Source organism: Macaca thibetana, chromosome 8, assembly GCF_024542745.1.
Source record: "Macaca thibetana thibetana isolate TM-01 chromosome 8, ASM2454274v1, whole genome shotgun sequence".
Classification (NCBI taxonomy): domain Eukaryota; kingdom Metazoa; phylum Chordata; class Mammalia; order Primates; family Cercopithecidae; genus Macaca; species Macaca thibetana.
Genome location: NC_065585.1, coordinates 131,108,005 through 131,125,798, shown reverse-complemented (window position 1 = coordinate 131,125,798; position 17,794 = coordinate 131,108,005). Strand labels below are relative to the sequence as shown.

General features: G+C 46.0%; 1 protein-coding gene across 1 annotated transcript in view; it reads left to right on the top strand.

Annotated features, from left to right (window-relative positions):
- PRAG1 (PEAK1 related, kinase-activating pseudokinase 1) overlaps positions 1-17,794 on the top strand; it is a 68,099-nt gene that overhangs the window by 4,794 nt on the left and 45,511 nt on the right. Inside the window, exons 2-3 of the mRNA XM_050800257.1 lie at positions 214-630; positions 3,760-5,603. Coding sequence (XP_050656214.1) covers positions 301-630; positions 3,760-5,603 — 2,174 coding nt within the window. The 5' untranslated portion in view covers positions 214-300. The remainder of the gene's footprint in view (positions 1-213; positions 631-3,759; positions 5,604-17,794) is intronic.

Genomic DNA, 17,794 nt, shown 5'->3' with positions numbered 1-17,794 from the left:
TTTAGTTTTTACAGCTTCTGATAAGGCCACACCACCAGAGAATGTCTAAGAGCCTTGTGACAGATGGGTAAGGGCCACAAAATAAACGGGATCCTAATCTTTACCTTTTTCTCCTCCTTCTCCTCCCTGATCAAATAATGAGATTGTAATCGATAGTGCACCCATTGTCTGGCATGGCAAATCTCTAATCAGGAAAGTGTCCTGCCTTTCTAGGAAGCCACTCTGTGACCCACCTCTGAATCCCGCAAGACCACACCAGAGAGCCGGGCGCAAGATGAACCAGCAGCCTGTCGGCTCAAGATGCACCAGACCCTCCGCCTGAAACCCGAGAGCCTGAAAATGTCTGCGTGCAGTGACTTTGTGGAGCACATCTGGAAGCCCGGGTCCTGCAAGAACTGCTTCTGCCTGCGGAGCGACCACCAGCTGGTGGCCGGCCCTCCCCAGCCCAGAGCGGGCAGCCTGCCCCCTCCACCGCGCCTGCCTCCCAGGCCTGAGAACTGCCGCCTGGAAGATGAAGGTGTGAACAGCTCACCTTACTCCAAGCCCACAATTGCCGTGAAGCCCACCATGATGAGCTCCGAGGCCTCTGATGTGTGGACAGAGGCCGGCCTGAGTGCCGAAGTCTCGCAGGTGAGGCTGACTAACACTCGTGGTATTTTTACAGGGGCTGCTCCTGTTTGAACGCTTGGTGACTGGCTGGCAGCCAGGGAGGGCTGTTCCAGCAAGAAACCTGCAGGATGGCTTCCTGTCAGCTGGCCCTGAGATGGCTTTTGCCTGGGATTCGCTGTAGCTGCTCTCCTTTCTCTCTGTCCCTTTAGGCTAATCTAGTCCCCCAGAATTTCCTCCTGTGATTTGCAGACTGTGTAGGGCAGACAAAAAATGAAGCTTTTTAAAAAAAGTTTTAAATTTTCTTAATAGATCATTTTAAATATATACACAAGTAGCAGTAATTGCAAAGTGAATCGCATGCACCCAATACCCTTCAATATGAACTTCAGCAACCATCAACTCATGACCAATCTCATTTCACCTCCCCCCCGCACTGATCCCTCTTCCTTATGATTTTAAAGCAAACCCCAGATATCACATCATTTCAATACATACCTTTCAAAGATAAAGTCTTTATGAAAAACATAACCACAATACCATCATCACGCTTAATTTTTTTTTTTTTTTTTTTTGAGATGGAGTCTTGCTCTGTCACCCAGGCTGGAGTGTAGTGGCACGATCTCTGCTCACTGCAACTTCCGACTCCCTAGTTCAAGCGATTCTCCTGCCTCAGCCTCCTGAGTAGCTGGGATTACAGGCGCCTGCCACCATGCCCTGCTAATTTTTGTGTTTTTAGTAGAGATAGGTTTCACCATGTTGGCCTCGATCTCTTGACCTCGTGATCTGCCCACCTCGGCCTCCCAAAGTGCTGTGATTATAGACGTGAGGCACCACTAATTTTTTTTTCTGTCACCCAGGTTGGAATGCAGTGATGTGATCTCAGCTCACTGCACCTTCCACCTCTAGGGTTCAAGCGATTCTCCTGCCTCACCCTCCCAAGCAACTGGGGCTATAGGCGCATACCTCCATGCCCAACTAATTTTTGTATTTTTAGTAGAGACGAGGTTTCACCATGTTGGTTAGTTGGTTAGACTGGTGTCTAACTCCTGACCTCAAGTGATCCACCCACCTCGGACTCCCAAAGTGCTGAGATTACAGGTGTGAGCCACCACACCTGGCCTGTTTTTTTAGTTTTTAATTTTTATTTTATTATTATTATTTTGTTGAGACAGTCTCACTGTTGCTCAGACTGAAGTGCAGCATTGAGATCTTGGCTCACTGCAACCTCCGCCTCCCAGGCTCAAGTGATTCTCCTGCCTCAGCCTCCTAGGAAGCTGAGACTAGAGGTGCATGCCACCATGCTTGGTTACTTTTTTTTTTTTTTTGGTGGAGATCGGATCTTACTATGTTGCCCAGGCTGGTCTTAAATTCCTGGTCTCGAACTCCTAGGCTCAAGTAATCCATCTGCCTCAGCCTCCCATAGTGCTGGGATTATAGGCGTAAGCCACCATACCTGGCTCCACACTTCGAAATATTAGCAGTAATTCCTTAATATTATCTAATACCCAGCCAGTACTCCTGTTTCCAATTTTGAAGCTTGGATTTTACCAGCTTTTTTTCTAGGGTCACTAAAAACAGTTACACCCTAGAGGCCAGACCATTCTGCTCATTCTACAGGTAACCTTTACAAAGTCAAAGGGCACATAACCCAGGGCTGCTGGCATCTGCTGTCTTTAGACACATTTAGGAAGCTATGTGGCTAAGACATGTTCTAGGAACTGCTTGCTACCTGTTTGACCTCTCTGCCTGTTCTAGTTTTCTTGACCAATATGGCGAGTAGGTGAGGAAGGCTGTGAGTATATATGAAAGCTAACGTCAATTCTAAATCAGGGGAGGCTTCATTAAGGAAAGGCATTTCCTTGGGTTGCGATGAACTTGATGTCCCCTTCCGGGCTGCTCTGTTTTTTCCTAAACTGATTACACCCATTCTCCAGGCCATTCTCAATACCTTCAGCCTTCACCAACCTGAGCCAGGGACTCTTTAAGCTCAGAACCACCTGGGAAAGAAGCCAGAGGCAGGCCCTGCTTTGAGGCTGCTTCTAAAAGTGGGGGTAAGGGAGGACTTTAGACCAGAAGGAGGAGGAAACGGTGACTTCAGGGGTGGTATTGACCAGTCCACATCTTTGTCTCATAGCCCAACGAGTCCAACCACTCGCACAGGCTCAGGCTGAGGTCACTGCTGTAGGTGGGAGAAAGAGGACCTCTGGCATAGTTGGAAGCAAAGCACAGAAAGAAGCGAGGAAGCCCAGATCCAGTTCAGAAGCCACCGCTCACCCTGATCCAGTTCAGAAACCACCCCTCACTCTCCTGTTCTGCCCACACCCACCCACCCAATGTGTTTCTTTTTTCTTTCTTTTTTCTTTCTTTCTTTTTTTTTTTTTTTTTTTTGAGACAGAGTCTGGCTCTGTCGCCCAGGCTGGAATGTGGTGGCATGATTTGGGTCACTGCAACCTCCGCCTCCTGGGCTCAAGCCATCCTTCCACCTCAGCCTCCAAAGTAGCTGGGACTACAGGCTCACAGCACCACGCCCAGCAAGGTTTTGTATTTTTTTTGTAGAGATGGGATTTTGCCATGTTGCCCAGGCTCGTCTTGAACTCCTGGGCTCAAGCAATCTGCCCTCCTCAGCCTCCCATAGTGCTGGGATTACAGGTGTGAGCCACGGCGCCTGGCTCCAGTGTGTCCCGTGTGTTTTCAAAACACTTAACGACTTCGATTTCTTCAGGCATGCGCTGTGACTGGGTTATCAAAAAACTCACAAACTCAAAGCAAAAATTAAACAAAACCCCAAGCTCCATTTTCCACTGGGTGAGAGAAGTTGCAAGGGAGGAAGAAGGTAAAGTGTCCTTTTTCAGAGTTATATTTTTCTTTTCCTACTTCACAGACTTAAGCCAAAAGCATTACAATCCATGGGTGGGAAGCACGGCTCAGTGTCTGGGAAGACAAATGGCTCAGCGGGTGCCCCAGCAATGATCACAGGGCCGTAGGGAGATCAGAAGGTGGGCGTGCACTGAATCCCCGGCCCCAGCGCCCCTGCACTGCACTACAGAAGACAATCTACAGTATCATTGCCCTTCCCTCTCACTTTTCCTCTCTCTCTTTTTTCTATGACAAGTTCTAATATAAGTCTTTTTGCGTTGGGCTTGTGTGTAGGTCATCTGGAGACGAGCGCCCGGCAAGCTTCCCCTCCCGAAGCAGGAGGATGCCCCCGTTGTCTACCTGGGCAGCTTCCGAGGTGTACAGAAGCCTGCTGGTCCCTCTACCTCCCCTGACGGCAACTCCCCTCGCTGTCCCCCAGCTTACACCATGGTTGGCCTGCACAACCTTGAGCCCCGCGGCGAGAGGAACATTGCTTTCCACCCAGTGAGCTTCCCTGACGACAAGGCTGGGCACAAAGAAAAACCCTCATTTCCTTACCAAGACCGGCCCTCCACCCAGGGGAGCTTCCGCCAGAAACTGGCTGCCTTTGCTGGGACCACATCTGGCTGTCACCAGGGTCCTGGGCCCCTGCGGGAATCCCTGCCCTCGGAGGATGACGGTGATCAAAGGTGCTCGCCCTCCGGGGACAGCGAGGGCGGAGAGTACTGCTCCATTCTGGATTGCTGCCCTGGGAGCCCTGTTGCCAAGGCTGCCTCCCAGGCTGCAGGCTCCCGGGGCAGGCGTAGTGGCAGGGACGGCTCACCCACGTGCTGGGAGCAGGGGAAGTGTGCAGGGCCCACAGAGCAGGAGAAGCGGGGCCTGAGCTTCCCCAAGGAGTGCTGTAGCCAGGGCCCCACTGCCCACCCATCCTGCCTGGGCCCCAAGAAAGCGTCCTTCACCTCGGAGGCTGCCACTTCTTCTGACGGCCTCGCCTGTGGCAGCGGCAGCGGCAGCGGCGCCAGCAACCCCTTCGTCCCCCATCTCGAGAGTGATTACTGTTCCCTCATGAAGGAACCTACCCCAGAGAAGCAGCAGGACCTTGGCTGCCCAGGGGTGGCCTCTAGCAGATGCCTTGGGCTGACGGGGGAGCCCCAGCCCCCGGCCCACCCCAGGGAGGCTACACAGCCTGAACCCATCTATGCTGAGAGTACCAAGAGGAAGAAGGCAGCTCCGGTGCCTTCCAAGCCACAGGCCAAGACAGAACACGCAGCAGCTGCGCAGGGCCAAGGCCAGGGTCAAGGCCAGGGCCAGGTATGGACAGGTAATGCCTGGGCCCAGAAAACAGCATCTGGCTGGGGCCAGGACAGCCCAGACCCAACTCCCCAGGTGGCAGCCACCATCACCGTCATGGCGGCCCACCCGGAAGAGGACCATCGGACGATCTACCTGAGCAGCCCTGACTCTGCCGTGGGGGTGCAGTGGCCGCCAGGGCCTGGGAGCCAGAACTCCGAGGTGGGTGAAGAGGAGACTTTGGCTAGGCAGGGGCTGAGCTCCAGGGAAAGCCATGCTCACAGTGCAAAGGAGAGCAAGCCCAAGGAGAGGCCCGCCATTCCCCCCAAGTTGTCCAAGAGTAGCCCTGGAGGGTCCCCGGTGTCACCATCTGCCGGAGGGCCCCCAGTGTCACCGCTGGCTGACCTCAGTGATGGGAGCTCTGGCAGCAGCGGCATTGGGCCCCAGCCTCCATCCCGAGGCCCTGCTGACCCCATTCCTCCCTGCCGGACCAACGGTGTCACTCTCAGTGACCCATCCAGGTGTCCCCAGCCTGTGACCTCAGCCTTGGACCAGAGGCGGCCCAGGTTCCAGGCAGGCACCTGGAGTCGTCAGTGCCGGATAGAGGAAGAAGAGGAGGTGGAGCAGGAATTGCTGAGTCACAGCTGGGGAAGAGAGACCAAAAATGGCCCCACGGACCATTCAAACTCCACGACCTGGCACCGTCTCCACCCCACAGATGGCTCCTCTGGGCAGAACAGCAAAGTTGGGACTGGGATGAGCAAATCGGCCTCTTTTGCCTTTGAGTTCCCCAAGGACAGAAGTGGGATTGAGACATTCTCACCTCCTCCTCCACCTCCAAAGTCGAGGTGAGTACCATTGTCTGCCTGGGACTCTCTCTGCAGGGCAAAGGGCTCTTCCAGAAACCTTTGCCCTCATGAAAGCTTTCAGACCTGGGCCCCAGAATCTGCCCAAAGGCCCTTGTGCCTTTATGTAAATTTCCCCCAGGGTCCCAGTGCAGCCCTGGGAGAGCAGGAGAGCAGGAGTTGTGGCCTCTTTGTATCCAGCAAAAAAACCTACATGTGGGGCCCTGCTTGGGATTGGTGATTTGAAATCAATCTTTCCAAGAAGCGCCACCAAGCTGTTGCCATTTGTTTGGTGCCTGCATTTTTATAGTCTGGTCCTCTTTTTATTGCCCAGTTCTCTGAAGTGTCTTCAGTAGGCTTTTTTTCCAGGAAGTCCTGAATATTTTCATTTAATTTAAACATGCAAAAGAGGGCAAAAGGAGGTTATGCTATAAGATTTAGGGAGATTTAAAAAATATTAAAAAATATTTTTTAAAGATTTGGGGAGGGAAGGCCGGGCACAGTGGCTCACGCCTGTAATCCCAGCACTTTGGGAGGCCAAGGCGGGTGAATCACAAGGTCAGGAGATCGAGACCATCCTGGCTAATACGGTGAAACCCTGTCTCTACTTAAAATACAAAGAAAATTAGCCGGGCGCGGTGGCAGGTGCCTATAGTCCCAGCTACTCAGGAGGCTGAGGCAGGAGAATGGTGTGAACCTGGGAGGCAGAGCTTGCAGTGAGCAGAGATCCAGCCACTACACTCCAGCCTGGGAGACAGAGCGAGACTCCTTCTCAAAAAAAAAAAAAAAAAAAAAAAAAAAAAAGATTTGGGGAAGCAAACAGTTAATGCCAAATAAATGTGTGTCCAATAAACTGTTACCACAATGGTGATTAGGTCTTGGGGCCAAAAGCAGAAAATAGGAAGCTTTACACATGGTTAGGAACCCTCAGACGTGGGTTTTTAGAGAAAAAAAATGTAGTTTCATGTTAGCATGCTGAAACTCAGTTTTCTCTACTGCTTCCCTGCTATCTCCTACCAGTTTAAAGTGCCTTTTAAAGGCTCAAGAAAAATAAATGGTCTTTTTTTTTTTTTAAGCTATTGAGCTGTGGATGGGACTTAAATGCTGGGGGAAAAAAATTTCTTTCGATTAGAACAAAACTGATTCCTGTTAGGAAAAGGAGAAACCTACTGTTTTTCAAAAAATTACAGCCTTTCTGAACAGACTTGCTTGAGTCATGTCATTTCCAGTGGTTCTGTTTCAGCTGATGTGCCTCTGGGCTGATGTCAGAAACAAGGAAATTGACCACAGAGAGAAGCAGTTAGGACACTTGACTTTGAACATCAAGGCGTCTCAGGCACTGATGGGATCTAACGTGGGTTTTTTTCTCATGACCACTACTTTGTTCTGGAATTGCATTGGCCGCCCACCATGCAGAACAGACGTCTTCCAGATCCTGAGGTGATTGCAGACTCTTTGGCAGCCACGTGAACTCCCCGAATGAATGAGGGATTCAGCAGCTAAGATGAGCTTCCGTTTATACAGCACTCACTATGGGCCAGGCATGGATTTAAAAGAGTTAGACATAACAACTCATTTCATCCTCAGAACAGCCCTAAAAGGTAGGAATTGCCAGCCCCAATTTACAGATGACAAAGCAGAGATGGAGAGCTAGAGTAACCAGCCTAAGGTTCCTGCCATACCCGCAAGAATCCTAAGTCTACGCTCCTCCTGAACCTATAGGACATCAAGGAGCATGGAAATTGAGCAGAGCATGAGAGTAAAACGTCTAAATTGTATCTGCCTGCCTCAGTCCTGGGTAAATTAGTGGAAAGCATAGATATTGGCACTAGACCAAGTTCCTATTCCCTCTCTCTCACTTACAAATAGAGTGACCTTGCATAAGCCACTCACTGTGACTGAGTCTCCAGTCTCTACTCTAGAAGAGTCAGTCAGTCTCTAAACTGAGAGTCTGGAGTCTCTTCTCTAAAATGAGATGATAATAGTACTTCGATAACACCCTGCTATTGAAAGCCTCTAATGAGACAAACAATGGAATCCAATGCAAAGGTTAGTTATGATGTAGGCAAAAGCCACCCGGGCTGTTGATTGCACAATGACACCCACACCCTATAGGAACTAGCATGGCTCAATCCCAGGAACTCCACCCTAAGCCTTGGAGAAGTAACTAAAATTTACTCCTTTAAGAATCTCAGGGCTTGGAGAAATCCCAGTAACCGTAGCAACATGACTCAGGTAGGGTTTTAATTAGCATCTGGGTTGAGATCAGAGTTTTTTCGGCCCAGTTTGTTATGATAAAACCCTTAGATTACATATAACTCAAGCTCGGTGGGAATCGGAGGTTCAAGATTTCAGCTCTTAAAAAATAAACAAGTTAGAGGAGAAACAAGAATTAAAAAGAAGGGCTGGAGTTAGTGGCTCTTGCCTGTAATCGTAGCACTTTGGGAGGCCAAGGCGGGCGGACCGCTTGAGCCCAGGAGTTCGAGACCAACCTGGGCAACATGGTGAAACCCAGTCTCCACCAAAAAAGATACGAAAATTAGCCAGGCATGGTGGCACACACCTGTCATCCCAGCTTCTCTGGGGGCTGAGGTGGGAGGATGGCTTGAGCCCAGGAAGCGGAGCTTGCAGTGAGCTGTGACTGTGCTACTATACTCCAGCCTGAGCAGCAGAGGAAGGCCCTGTCTCAAAAAAAAAAAAAAATCTAGAAAATAAAATTATCTTAAGAGAACACAGAAAAAGAACAGCATCTTATATTATTTAAAATAAGCTAGAATATATTTTCATTTGGGGAAGCATTTTCATTTCTCAAGCATTACCGACATTATCTTTGGAATCTCCCTGTGAGAAGATAAGAGGGCAGGCTTGGGAACATATGCTGACTTTTACTTCTGGAACTCCGTACCTCCCCTGGGGATAGTGCCAGGAACCCCAGAGTCTTCCAACCTAGTAGGTCAGGGTGTTGGCAAATCAGAGTGTCAGTGAGAATGCAGCCAGCAGTTGATCCGGCACCAATTCCAGTACACACTGGTAATTATGGCAGGCTGATGTCAGTTTTCCAACATAGAAAAACGTGGAAGGTCTTCAGGCAACATACAAGGTCAACTTGATTTCTTCACATGGGTCCCTTTGTAAATAGATCCTATTTCTAATGATCAGCTTCATTCTGTGCGTTACCTATGCTTAAACCTCTAGAAAAAGGGGTTGCTTCATATGGGACTCTGTTCCTTTCCACTTACGTGGTGTGAGAAAGACAGATTGTCGGCTTCCTTAGGCCATTATGGAAGAACAGGGAATGATTTTCTCTTTTACCTGTTGTTCTGTTTATTGCCCTATTTTGCAAAACTGATTCTGACCCGGAGGAAAAAAAAATAGATGTTAAGAATGACTTGGCTTCTTGGAGTCCTGTGTTGAATGTTTGGCAGTAGTTCATCTGTCTTTTTGAGATACTGACCTTTGTAAACTCCCATTTGTGTTCCTGAGAAACCTCTTGCTGGAATGTCCTGCAAGACAAAGGCTCTCCATGCTCATTTCATGCACAGAACAGTTCTTCTTTGGAGGAGTTTAAGTGGATGCCCAACCCTCCTCCCCAGGCAGGTATGGCAAGGCCTGGATACTTCCTTCCTGTTGCTGTCAAGGCAAGATTTTATACCCGCAAAGTCACACTTACTGAGAATGATGGATCTCACAGAGTCTCTGGGTCACCCCTGTCCCAGTATAAGGCAGAATTATAAGATGAGGATCAACAAGTACTGCTGGTTAGGAAACAAAAATACTTCAGGAAAGAAAGGTGGACTCTTAGTTTAAATGTCATGCTTAAGACTTAATGGCTATTTGGTCAGGCATGGTGGCTCACGCCTATAATCCCAGCACTTAGGGAGGCCGAGGCAGGTGGATCACTCGGGGTAAGGAGTTCGAGACCAGCCTGGCCAACATTAACAAGAACAGCAGAGCTGGGGAAACAATTAAGATGAGAAAGAACCAAATTGCTTTCTGCCTTTTGCTTTTTCACAGATGCAAACCCAGTTTTAAATGACTTAACGAGTTTTGGGTGACCAGGTTAGTTGAAAGAGAATCATCTGGTTAGTGCAGACAAGCGTTTCACAAAGAAACCTCAAATTAGAAGAAGAGGCCTGAGCCCGGGTGGAATTGAGGGTGACAGGCGACTAAGAAATAAGACAGATTTATGTGGTTTCAGTGTCTAATGGTCTGGCCCCAGGTGAGACTAATCAAAAGAAAATTTCCCCAAGAAAGTGGGCCGTGTCTTTGTTTTTTGTGTGTTGTTTTGTTTTGAGACAGAGTCTCACTCTGCTGCCCAGGCTGGAGTGCAGTGGTGCCATCTCACCACAGACTCCTCTTGCCAGACTCAGGTGATCCTCTCACCCCAGCCTCCTGAGTAGCTGGGACTACCGGTGCATGCCACCATGTCCCGCTAATTTTTATATTTTTGTAGAGATGGGTTTTCACCATGTTTCCCAGGCTGGTCTTAAACTCCTGGGCTCAAATGATCCACCTGCCTCAGCCTCCCAAAGTGTTAGGATTACAGGCATGAGCGACCACGCCCAGCTGATGTCTTTGTTTTAAAGTTATCACTCATGCCAATTTGAATTTTAACCCACTACTTGCTAAATTCACCCCTTCTTCTGTGGGGCTGCTGGGGAGCAGAGGTTAAATCTATTCTTGGGCTTTTGCTCCCTTCACTCTTTTATTTATTTATTTTTTTAGACAGAATCTCTGTTGCTCAGGCTAGAGGGCAGTGGTGGTACCTTGCCTTACTGCAACCTCCACCTCCTGCGTTCAAGTTATATGCCTGCCTCAGCCTCCCAAGTAGCTAGGATTATAGGCACGCCACCACGCATGGCTAATTTTTGTATTTTAGTAGAGATGGGGTTTCGCCATGTTGCCCAGGCTGATCTTGAACTCCTGACTTCAAGTGACCCACCTGCCTTGGCCTCCCAAAGTGCTGGGATTACAGGTGTGAGCCACCGTGCCTGGTCTTGTGCGCCTGGTCTTGTGCTCACTCTTAATTCTCCTCCTGAGCTGCTTCTCAGTAGACAGGTAGTGACAGTGTCATGAGTGGAGTTCGTTTCTATCCGCAGAGATGGCCACATCACTAACCAGAGGAACTGACATGACTTCACTGTGTGGTCTCTCTTGAAACATGGTCTCTGGGCGTGAACCAGGAGGATGGGCGTAGCATGAGTGAGACGAGTGTTTGTCTCCAGTCTCCACATCCAATCTGATTAGAGCTTCCAATGTTTTCTTCTACAGACCCTTTCTACTATAATGGATGACAGTTGGGTGGCAATGTTTTACTAGGAAATCCCATACTCTTGATGCATAACTGCCTTTTCTGGGTGGCATTTTGAAAATCACAGTTTGTATTAGGAAGCACTATATTTAGAGAATCGTCATGGACTGTGTTTAGCCTTTTTGACAAAACTTAAATAAGTAGGCTGGAGGTCAAGTTGGTCAGGGGAGAATAAATACTGGCTGTATTTTAGTAGCCCCCACAGATACACAGAGTATGGCAAACAGAACAAAGCATATGTACCAATAATGCATGTTTATATTTTGTCCCATGCCAGGGGCAAATTCATAGTTGGCCTGTTCCCATAAGTATGGGGATGGAACTTTGAAACACAGGACATCTAATGATACTGTAAGCAGGGACCATTGAAATTGATTCCTAGGGTCTTGTTCTACAATTTCTTTAAAAATTACTGATTTGACAGCGATATGTATTCAACATACAAGACTTTCTAATTTTGAGCTTACATTCTTGACTAAGGCTGGCAATGAGAGATTATTTAATTTATCAGCTATCTATTAATTGTCTACTTTTGATTAGGCTCTGTGCAAGGCGCTAAAAAGCCAGTTACTGGGGTTCTGTTCCTTAACGATCCTCAGGATTGAGTTGGTAAGAATTAAATCAGCAGCTGTGCAGTATGACTGTCAAAGCTCGACCCCTGCTTTGATTCCCTTTGTTGAGACAGGTTCTTATAGGACCTGGATTCTCACCACATCCTCTGTTCTGTTTAGGGAACACAAAGGTAAGCTCAGCTCTGTGTCCAGGAGTGCCTTATAGTCCTCTCCTTTAACTGTGTTTGTTTCAACTTGATCCAAGATCAGGATTAGTACAAGCTTGTAAAAAACAAACAAACAAACCAAAAAAAAAAAAACTTTTATTTTTTACAAAATAGGCCAGATACACTTTGAAGGTAAAGAGCTTGCTGAACCTTCTGCAACTCCTAAGGTGGAACTCAAAGCATCGCATGTAGTAGATGCTCAAGAAATGTTTGTTAAATGGACAGTTGTAGACAGAGACAATGCCATGTTTATTTCATTTTCCAGAAAGGCACCTGACTCCTTGCTTTGCACATAACAGGTGCTCAAGAAATGTTGAAGAAAAAAAGCAAATTGCTTTGAATGCAGTGTATCCTAAAACCAGACTTCCAGGTTGCCCGTGTACTCTGTTCAGGCCTCTGGTTTGGCTGTTAACACAGTGTATCTTTTATTACATTAAAATGGGTCCACGTTTGCATCTCCTCAAGAAATTATAAACTCGTGGGAGTGCAGGGATGTGTCTCATACATTCTTCCTTGACTTCTCCATAGCATACCTCAGCACAGAGTTGGATATGTAGTAGATATTCAATGGCGAATTACTGATTTTTCTTTTAAAAAAGCAAGCCAGAGTGAACTACAAATGTGATAGTTCCTGGCCTGATATTTCACTGGGGACCCATCGTAATTCTGCAACTATTCTCACTCAATAGAACATTACCACCTTGAGTTAAAGAGGCTAAGAGGCCAAGGTTAATCATTATTAAAGATTCAAGGTGGGCAAACACCATGTGGGCACAATGCATCCTTTCATGGATTAATTACTCTCCAATGATTATACATTTCACTCTTGCTGCTGGTCTCTATTACCCTGCTTTTTTTTTTTTTCCAACCTGAGCAGGTGTGTAGAGCCGGCATTCTCTTGCCAAAATAATGTTCTCAGGTAGTAATCATCTAAACACCTTTTTTTCCACCAGAGAGTTACAAGGAATTCCAAGGTGTGGTTTTGCTTCTCTGAGAATAGATTTTCCGTGCTTTCTCAGGTGCATTGCAAAATACAAGCTTAGGCAGTGTGGTCAGTCCCCCTCTGTCCCTCACGTTGTCAGAGGGACTTTGTTCCCAGAATGGCCAGCCTCCATTTGATCTGCATAATTGGTTGTGAAACTCACCAATTGGTAGGAAATTTTCTCTGTTAGTGGCACAAAGAATGGTTGTTGTTGTTGTTTTGGGATTGTTAACGTCCTCATTAAAGATCTTACATTTCCTTCTATCAGGGTGGATAGACCAACTACACAGAATACCCTGTGACCCTTTCTGCAGTAACAGGTTTCAGAGTTTAAAGATCAGGGTCTGCATCCTGTGTGCTTGCATTGCTCATTATTTCTTTCTATTGACTTTTGGGCAGAGCCCTGAAAATGTTGGGCGTTAGGAGTGTTTATACTGTTCCCATACAACTCTGTAAAATTCCCTGCTTTAATTAGCTTCAGTCCGATGCACTGGACGGCTTCTTGTCTGCGCTTCTGTGACAGGCAGACTTATATAAACAGCTGTTCTTTGTTGGATGAAGAGGGGCGCTTCCAGGCCAAAGGCTACTTTAAACATTTTTATTCTCAGATATTTTCTCTCCAGTAGTACCTATCACGGTTAAATGTTCCCCCCGACTTCCCAGTAGTTTGGTTTTTAGCCATTTCATAGCAATTTATACGTGTGCTGTGAAAAGTTTTCTAAAGTCTAAAACCTAAACACATAGCTGCTGGTGATATTACTTGATGTTCCTGAGTTGTAGAAAGCTCTTCAGAATAGCTTCTGCTCTTTATGAGCTCCACATGGCAGTCAAAATTAATGATATTAAAAAACACTAGATATAGCCAGGCGCCATGGCACACGCCTGTAATCCCAGCATTTTGGGAGGCTGAGGCAGGTGGATCACGAAGTCAGGAGATCGAGACCATCCTGGCTAACATGGTGAGACCCCATCTCTACTAAAAATACAAAAAATTAGCTGGGCATGGTGGCGGGCACTTGTAGTCCCAGCTACTCGGGAGGCTGAGGCAGGAGAATCGGTTGAACTCAGGAGGCGGAGGTTGCAGTGAGCTGAGATGGCGCCACTGTGCTCCAGCCTGGGTGACAGAGCAAGACTCCATCTCAAAACAAACAAACAAAAAAAACCCACTAGATACATACAAGAACAGTTGAGATAAATTGACACAGTAGTAAGTAATATGATCTTATGACCTTGAAGGTCAAGAAGAAAAGGAGGCAGAGTCCAATTTTAAAAGCAGTCAGAGTGGTGGCATCACTTAATATAATTCTTTTTTTTTTTTTTGAGATGGAGTCTTGCTCCTTTCACCCAGGTTGGAGCGCAGTGGCGCGACCTCAGCTCACTGCAACCTCCGCCTCCCAGGTTCGAGTAATTCCCCTGCCTCGGCCTCCCGAGTAGCTGGGATTACAGGTGCCTGCCACCACGCCTGGCTGATTTTTGTATTATTAGTAGAGATGGGGTTCACCATGTTGGCCAGACTGGTTTTGAACTCCTGTCCTCAGGTGATCCACCTGTAATTCTTATAATACGTACAGATCAAAAGGATGGTAAGATTTTATGACTGCATATTCTTGAACCATGAGGACACTTGATTGCATCCTCCATGCCAATTCTGATCATTTGGAGCCCATGCATCAGGAAAGCTGGCCATGATCTATTCGTGGTGTCTCCAGGTTGTAGGGAGGTGGGGGTGCAGATACATGTCATATGCTGGATATTTGCTGATTCCACCATAAAACTTAAAATTTATCTTCTAAAATGCATAATGTGGCTGGGCACGGTGGCTCATACCTATAATCCTAGCCATTTAGGGAAGCAGGAGAATCACTTGCACCCAGGAGATCAAGACCAGCCTGGGCAACATAGTGAGACACTACCTCTAAAACAAAATACAAAAATGAGTAGGGCACGGTGGCACATACCTGTGGTCACAGCTACTTGGAAGGCTGAGGTGGGAGGATTGCTTGAGTCAGGAGGTCAAGGCTGCAGTCAGCCATGATCACATCACTGCACTCCATTCTGGGTGACAAGATCAGATCTTGTCTCAATAAAAAAAAAAAAAAAAAAAAAAAAAAAAAGATAAAAATAAAATGCAAAATTTCCAGTGGTTGATAGCCATTTTTGTTAGTAATTCAAGAGTTTAAGAATTCCCGGCTGGGCTCAGTGGCTTTCATCTGTAATCCCAGCACTTTAGAAGACCAAGGCAGGAGGATCATCTGAGGTCAGGAGTTCAAGACCAGCCTGGCCAACATGGTGAAACCCTGTCTCTACTAAAAATACAAAAATTAGCTGGACATTGTGCCAGGCACCTGTAATCTCAGCTACTCGGGAGGCTGAGGCAGGAGAATCGCTTGAACCCGGGAGTCGGAGGTTGCAGTGAGCAGAGATCATGCCAGTTGCACTCTAGCCTGGGCAACAAGAGCGAAACTCCGTCTCAAAAAAAAAAGAATTTCTATACCTTTGGGTGGTGGGGGGACACTGTGCCATTCCTGTTTGGCAGATGATGGCCATTCTCTTTGAATACAGACTCTGATTTTAGACTGAAATGCCAAAATGTCTTGTTTCCTCTTAGTGAGTGATTATGAACGTCCCATGAATTTTAACCATTTTTGGAACTCTGCATTTTAGTAAGTAACAGTTACTATTAAGTTTATTACCCGTTATTTAAAGGATTATTTTCCTTTATAGGCCTTCAATTTGCTGTTTCTATCCTTAAATCTTATTAAGCAATGTGTTTTCACTTAGCCTTATTTTGTTTGTTTGTTTGTTTGTTTTGAGACAGGGTCTCACTCTGTTGCCCAGGCTGGAGTGCAGTGGCGTGATCTCAGCTCACTGCAGCCTCTGCCTCTTGGGTTCAAGAGATTCTCCTGCCTCAGCCTCCCAGGTAACTGGGATTACAGGGGCATGCCATGTCCAGCTAGTTTTTGTGTGCATATATATATATGTGTGTGTGTGTATATATATATATATATAGGGTTTCACCACATTGACCAGGCTGGTCTCAAACTCTTAAACTCCTGACCTCAGGTGATCCGCCCTCCTTGGCCTCCCAAAGTGCTGGGATTACAGGTGTGAGCCACTGCACCCGGCCTGCTTAGCCTTATTCTCTTTGGCTTGTTGCTTTATTTGTTTGTTTGTTTGTTTGTTTGTTTATTTATTTATTTATTTTTGAGATGGAGTTTCATCGTTGTTGCCCAGGCTGGAGTGCAATGGCATGATCTCAGCTCACCACAACCTCAAACTCCTGGGTTCAAGTGATTCTCCTGCCTCAGCCTCCCGAATAGCTGGGATAACAGGCACCTGCCACCATGCCGGGCTAATTTTTTGTATTTTCAGTAGAGATGGGGTTTCTCCATGTTGATCAGGTGGTCTGGAACTCCTGACCTCAGGTGATCCATCTGCTTCGGCCTCCCAAAGTGTTGGAATTACAGGTGTGAGCCACTGTGCCCAGTGTATTGATTTTCATTGATTTGTATTGATTTTCAGTGTCCAGGATTGGGGAGTGAGGTGGCAGATGCGGGAGCTGTGTCAGAATCTTTGGGAGGGATAGTTTAACAATGAAAATTCAGTGATGTAACAGAAATTTAAATTGGGAAAATGAAAACAAAACTATTGTTTTCATAACATATGCTACTTATAGTTTTTCTGAATCTTCTCCACTGGTGAAAAGATAGACCATCGTTTTTATAGAGATGCTTGATTGAAAACAGATCATGTCTCCCTAGGAGAAAATAGAAGAAAACCAGGACAGAGACATTTGTTGATCTGTCGTATTTCCTTGGTATCCTTTCTTCAAATCTTTCAAAATATCTTCTCTACATTCATGTCATCTTCAAGACGTGAAGATCTCAAACACTCTCGATGCTTGTCTGTGTTTCCTACAAAAAGCAGAAACCTGAGAAAGATAAGGAAGACTTTGCATGCAGAATAGACAAGATCCTTACAGTTCAGAGTCTGAGATTCCATCTTGACACTCATTTGATCGCTAAATATTGAAGACTTGTTGCAGGTGGAGCCATGACCATATATTGGTAGGAAAAGTACAGATTGCTTATGAGATGATTTTGACACACTGGTTGACCATATGGGGAAAACGAAACAAAAAAAAAAAAAACAAAATTGAAATCCTACCATACAGTGTCATATAGTGTAGTAAAAGTGGACTGCAGATGGAATAATGATCCAAATGAGAAAAATAAGACCAAACAGCAAATTTAAAAACATTCACAGCATTTTTAAGACCTTAGAAGAGTAAGCCATAAAATGATGGCTTTGACTTCATCAAATTAAGGATTTCTGTTAAACGGAGGATGCCATCGGCAGTTAATAGATGGGTGAGAAATTAAAGCAGTGTATCAAATACTGAGACGGGATTAACATGTAAGGTGCTCTCGTAATTCAAGCAGAACAATATGCGGAAACCAGTAGCAAAACAGGCAAAAAACATGGATAGGCGGTTAACAGGAGAGAAAAGCTAAATGCAGGGCAAGAATTTGAAGAGCTACTTAACTTCATTAATAATCAGAGAAGCATAAAGTTAACAGTAAAATAGCACATTATGTTAATCAGATTGATGAAAATTACAAAGTGGGATAATACCAAATTTCAGCAAAAATACAGGAAAAAGGCTATTAAACAGCTATTACATTAAGTATGAGACTACATCATGTCCCCACAACCTTCATTCCTGAGTATATATTCACACAGGTCAGTAAGGGGACACAAACAAGGAAGTTCGTCACAACATTATAGTAGCGGGGAGTTAGAGCAAGTCCAGGTATTCATCTCTAGAGAAATAGGTAAGTAAAATGTTACGATTATGAAATAAACTATTTAATAGCAGTCAGAAGCAATTAACTAGAAATATGTCCAGAAACATGGGTGAACCTCATACTGGTATTGACTGAAATAACTGCGAGAATGAAATCTATAGCACAATATAGTTAATATAAATTAAATATAAACAGATTCATAAAATAACGCTATGTCTCTTTTTAAGGAAAACTGCATTCTTAACCTTTTATGTAGTTTTTAAAAGTAAACATACACATAAAATATGTATGTATGTTACATATAACATAAAATTC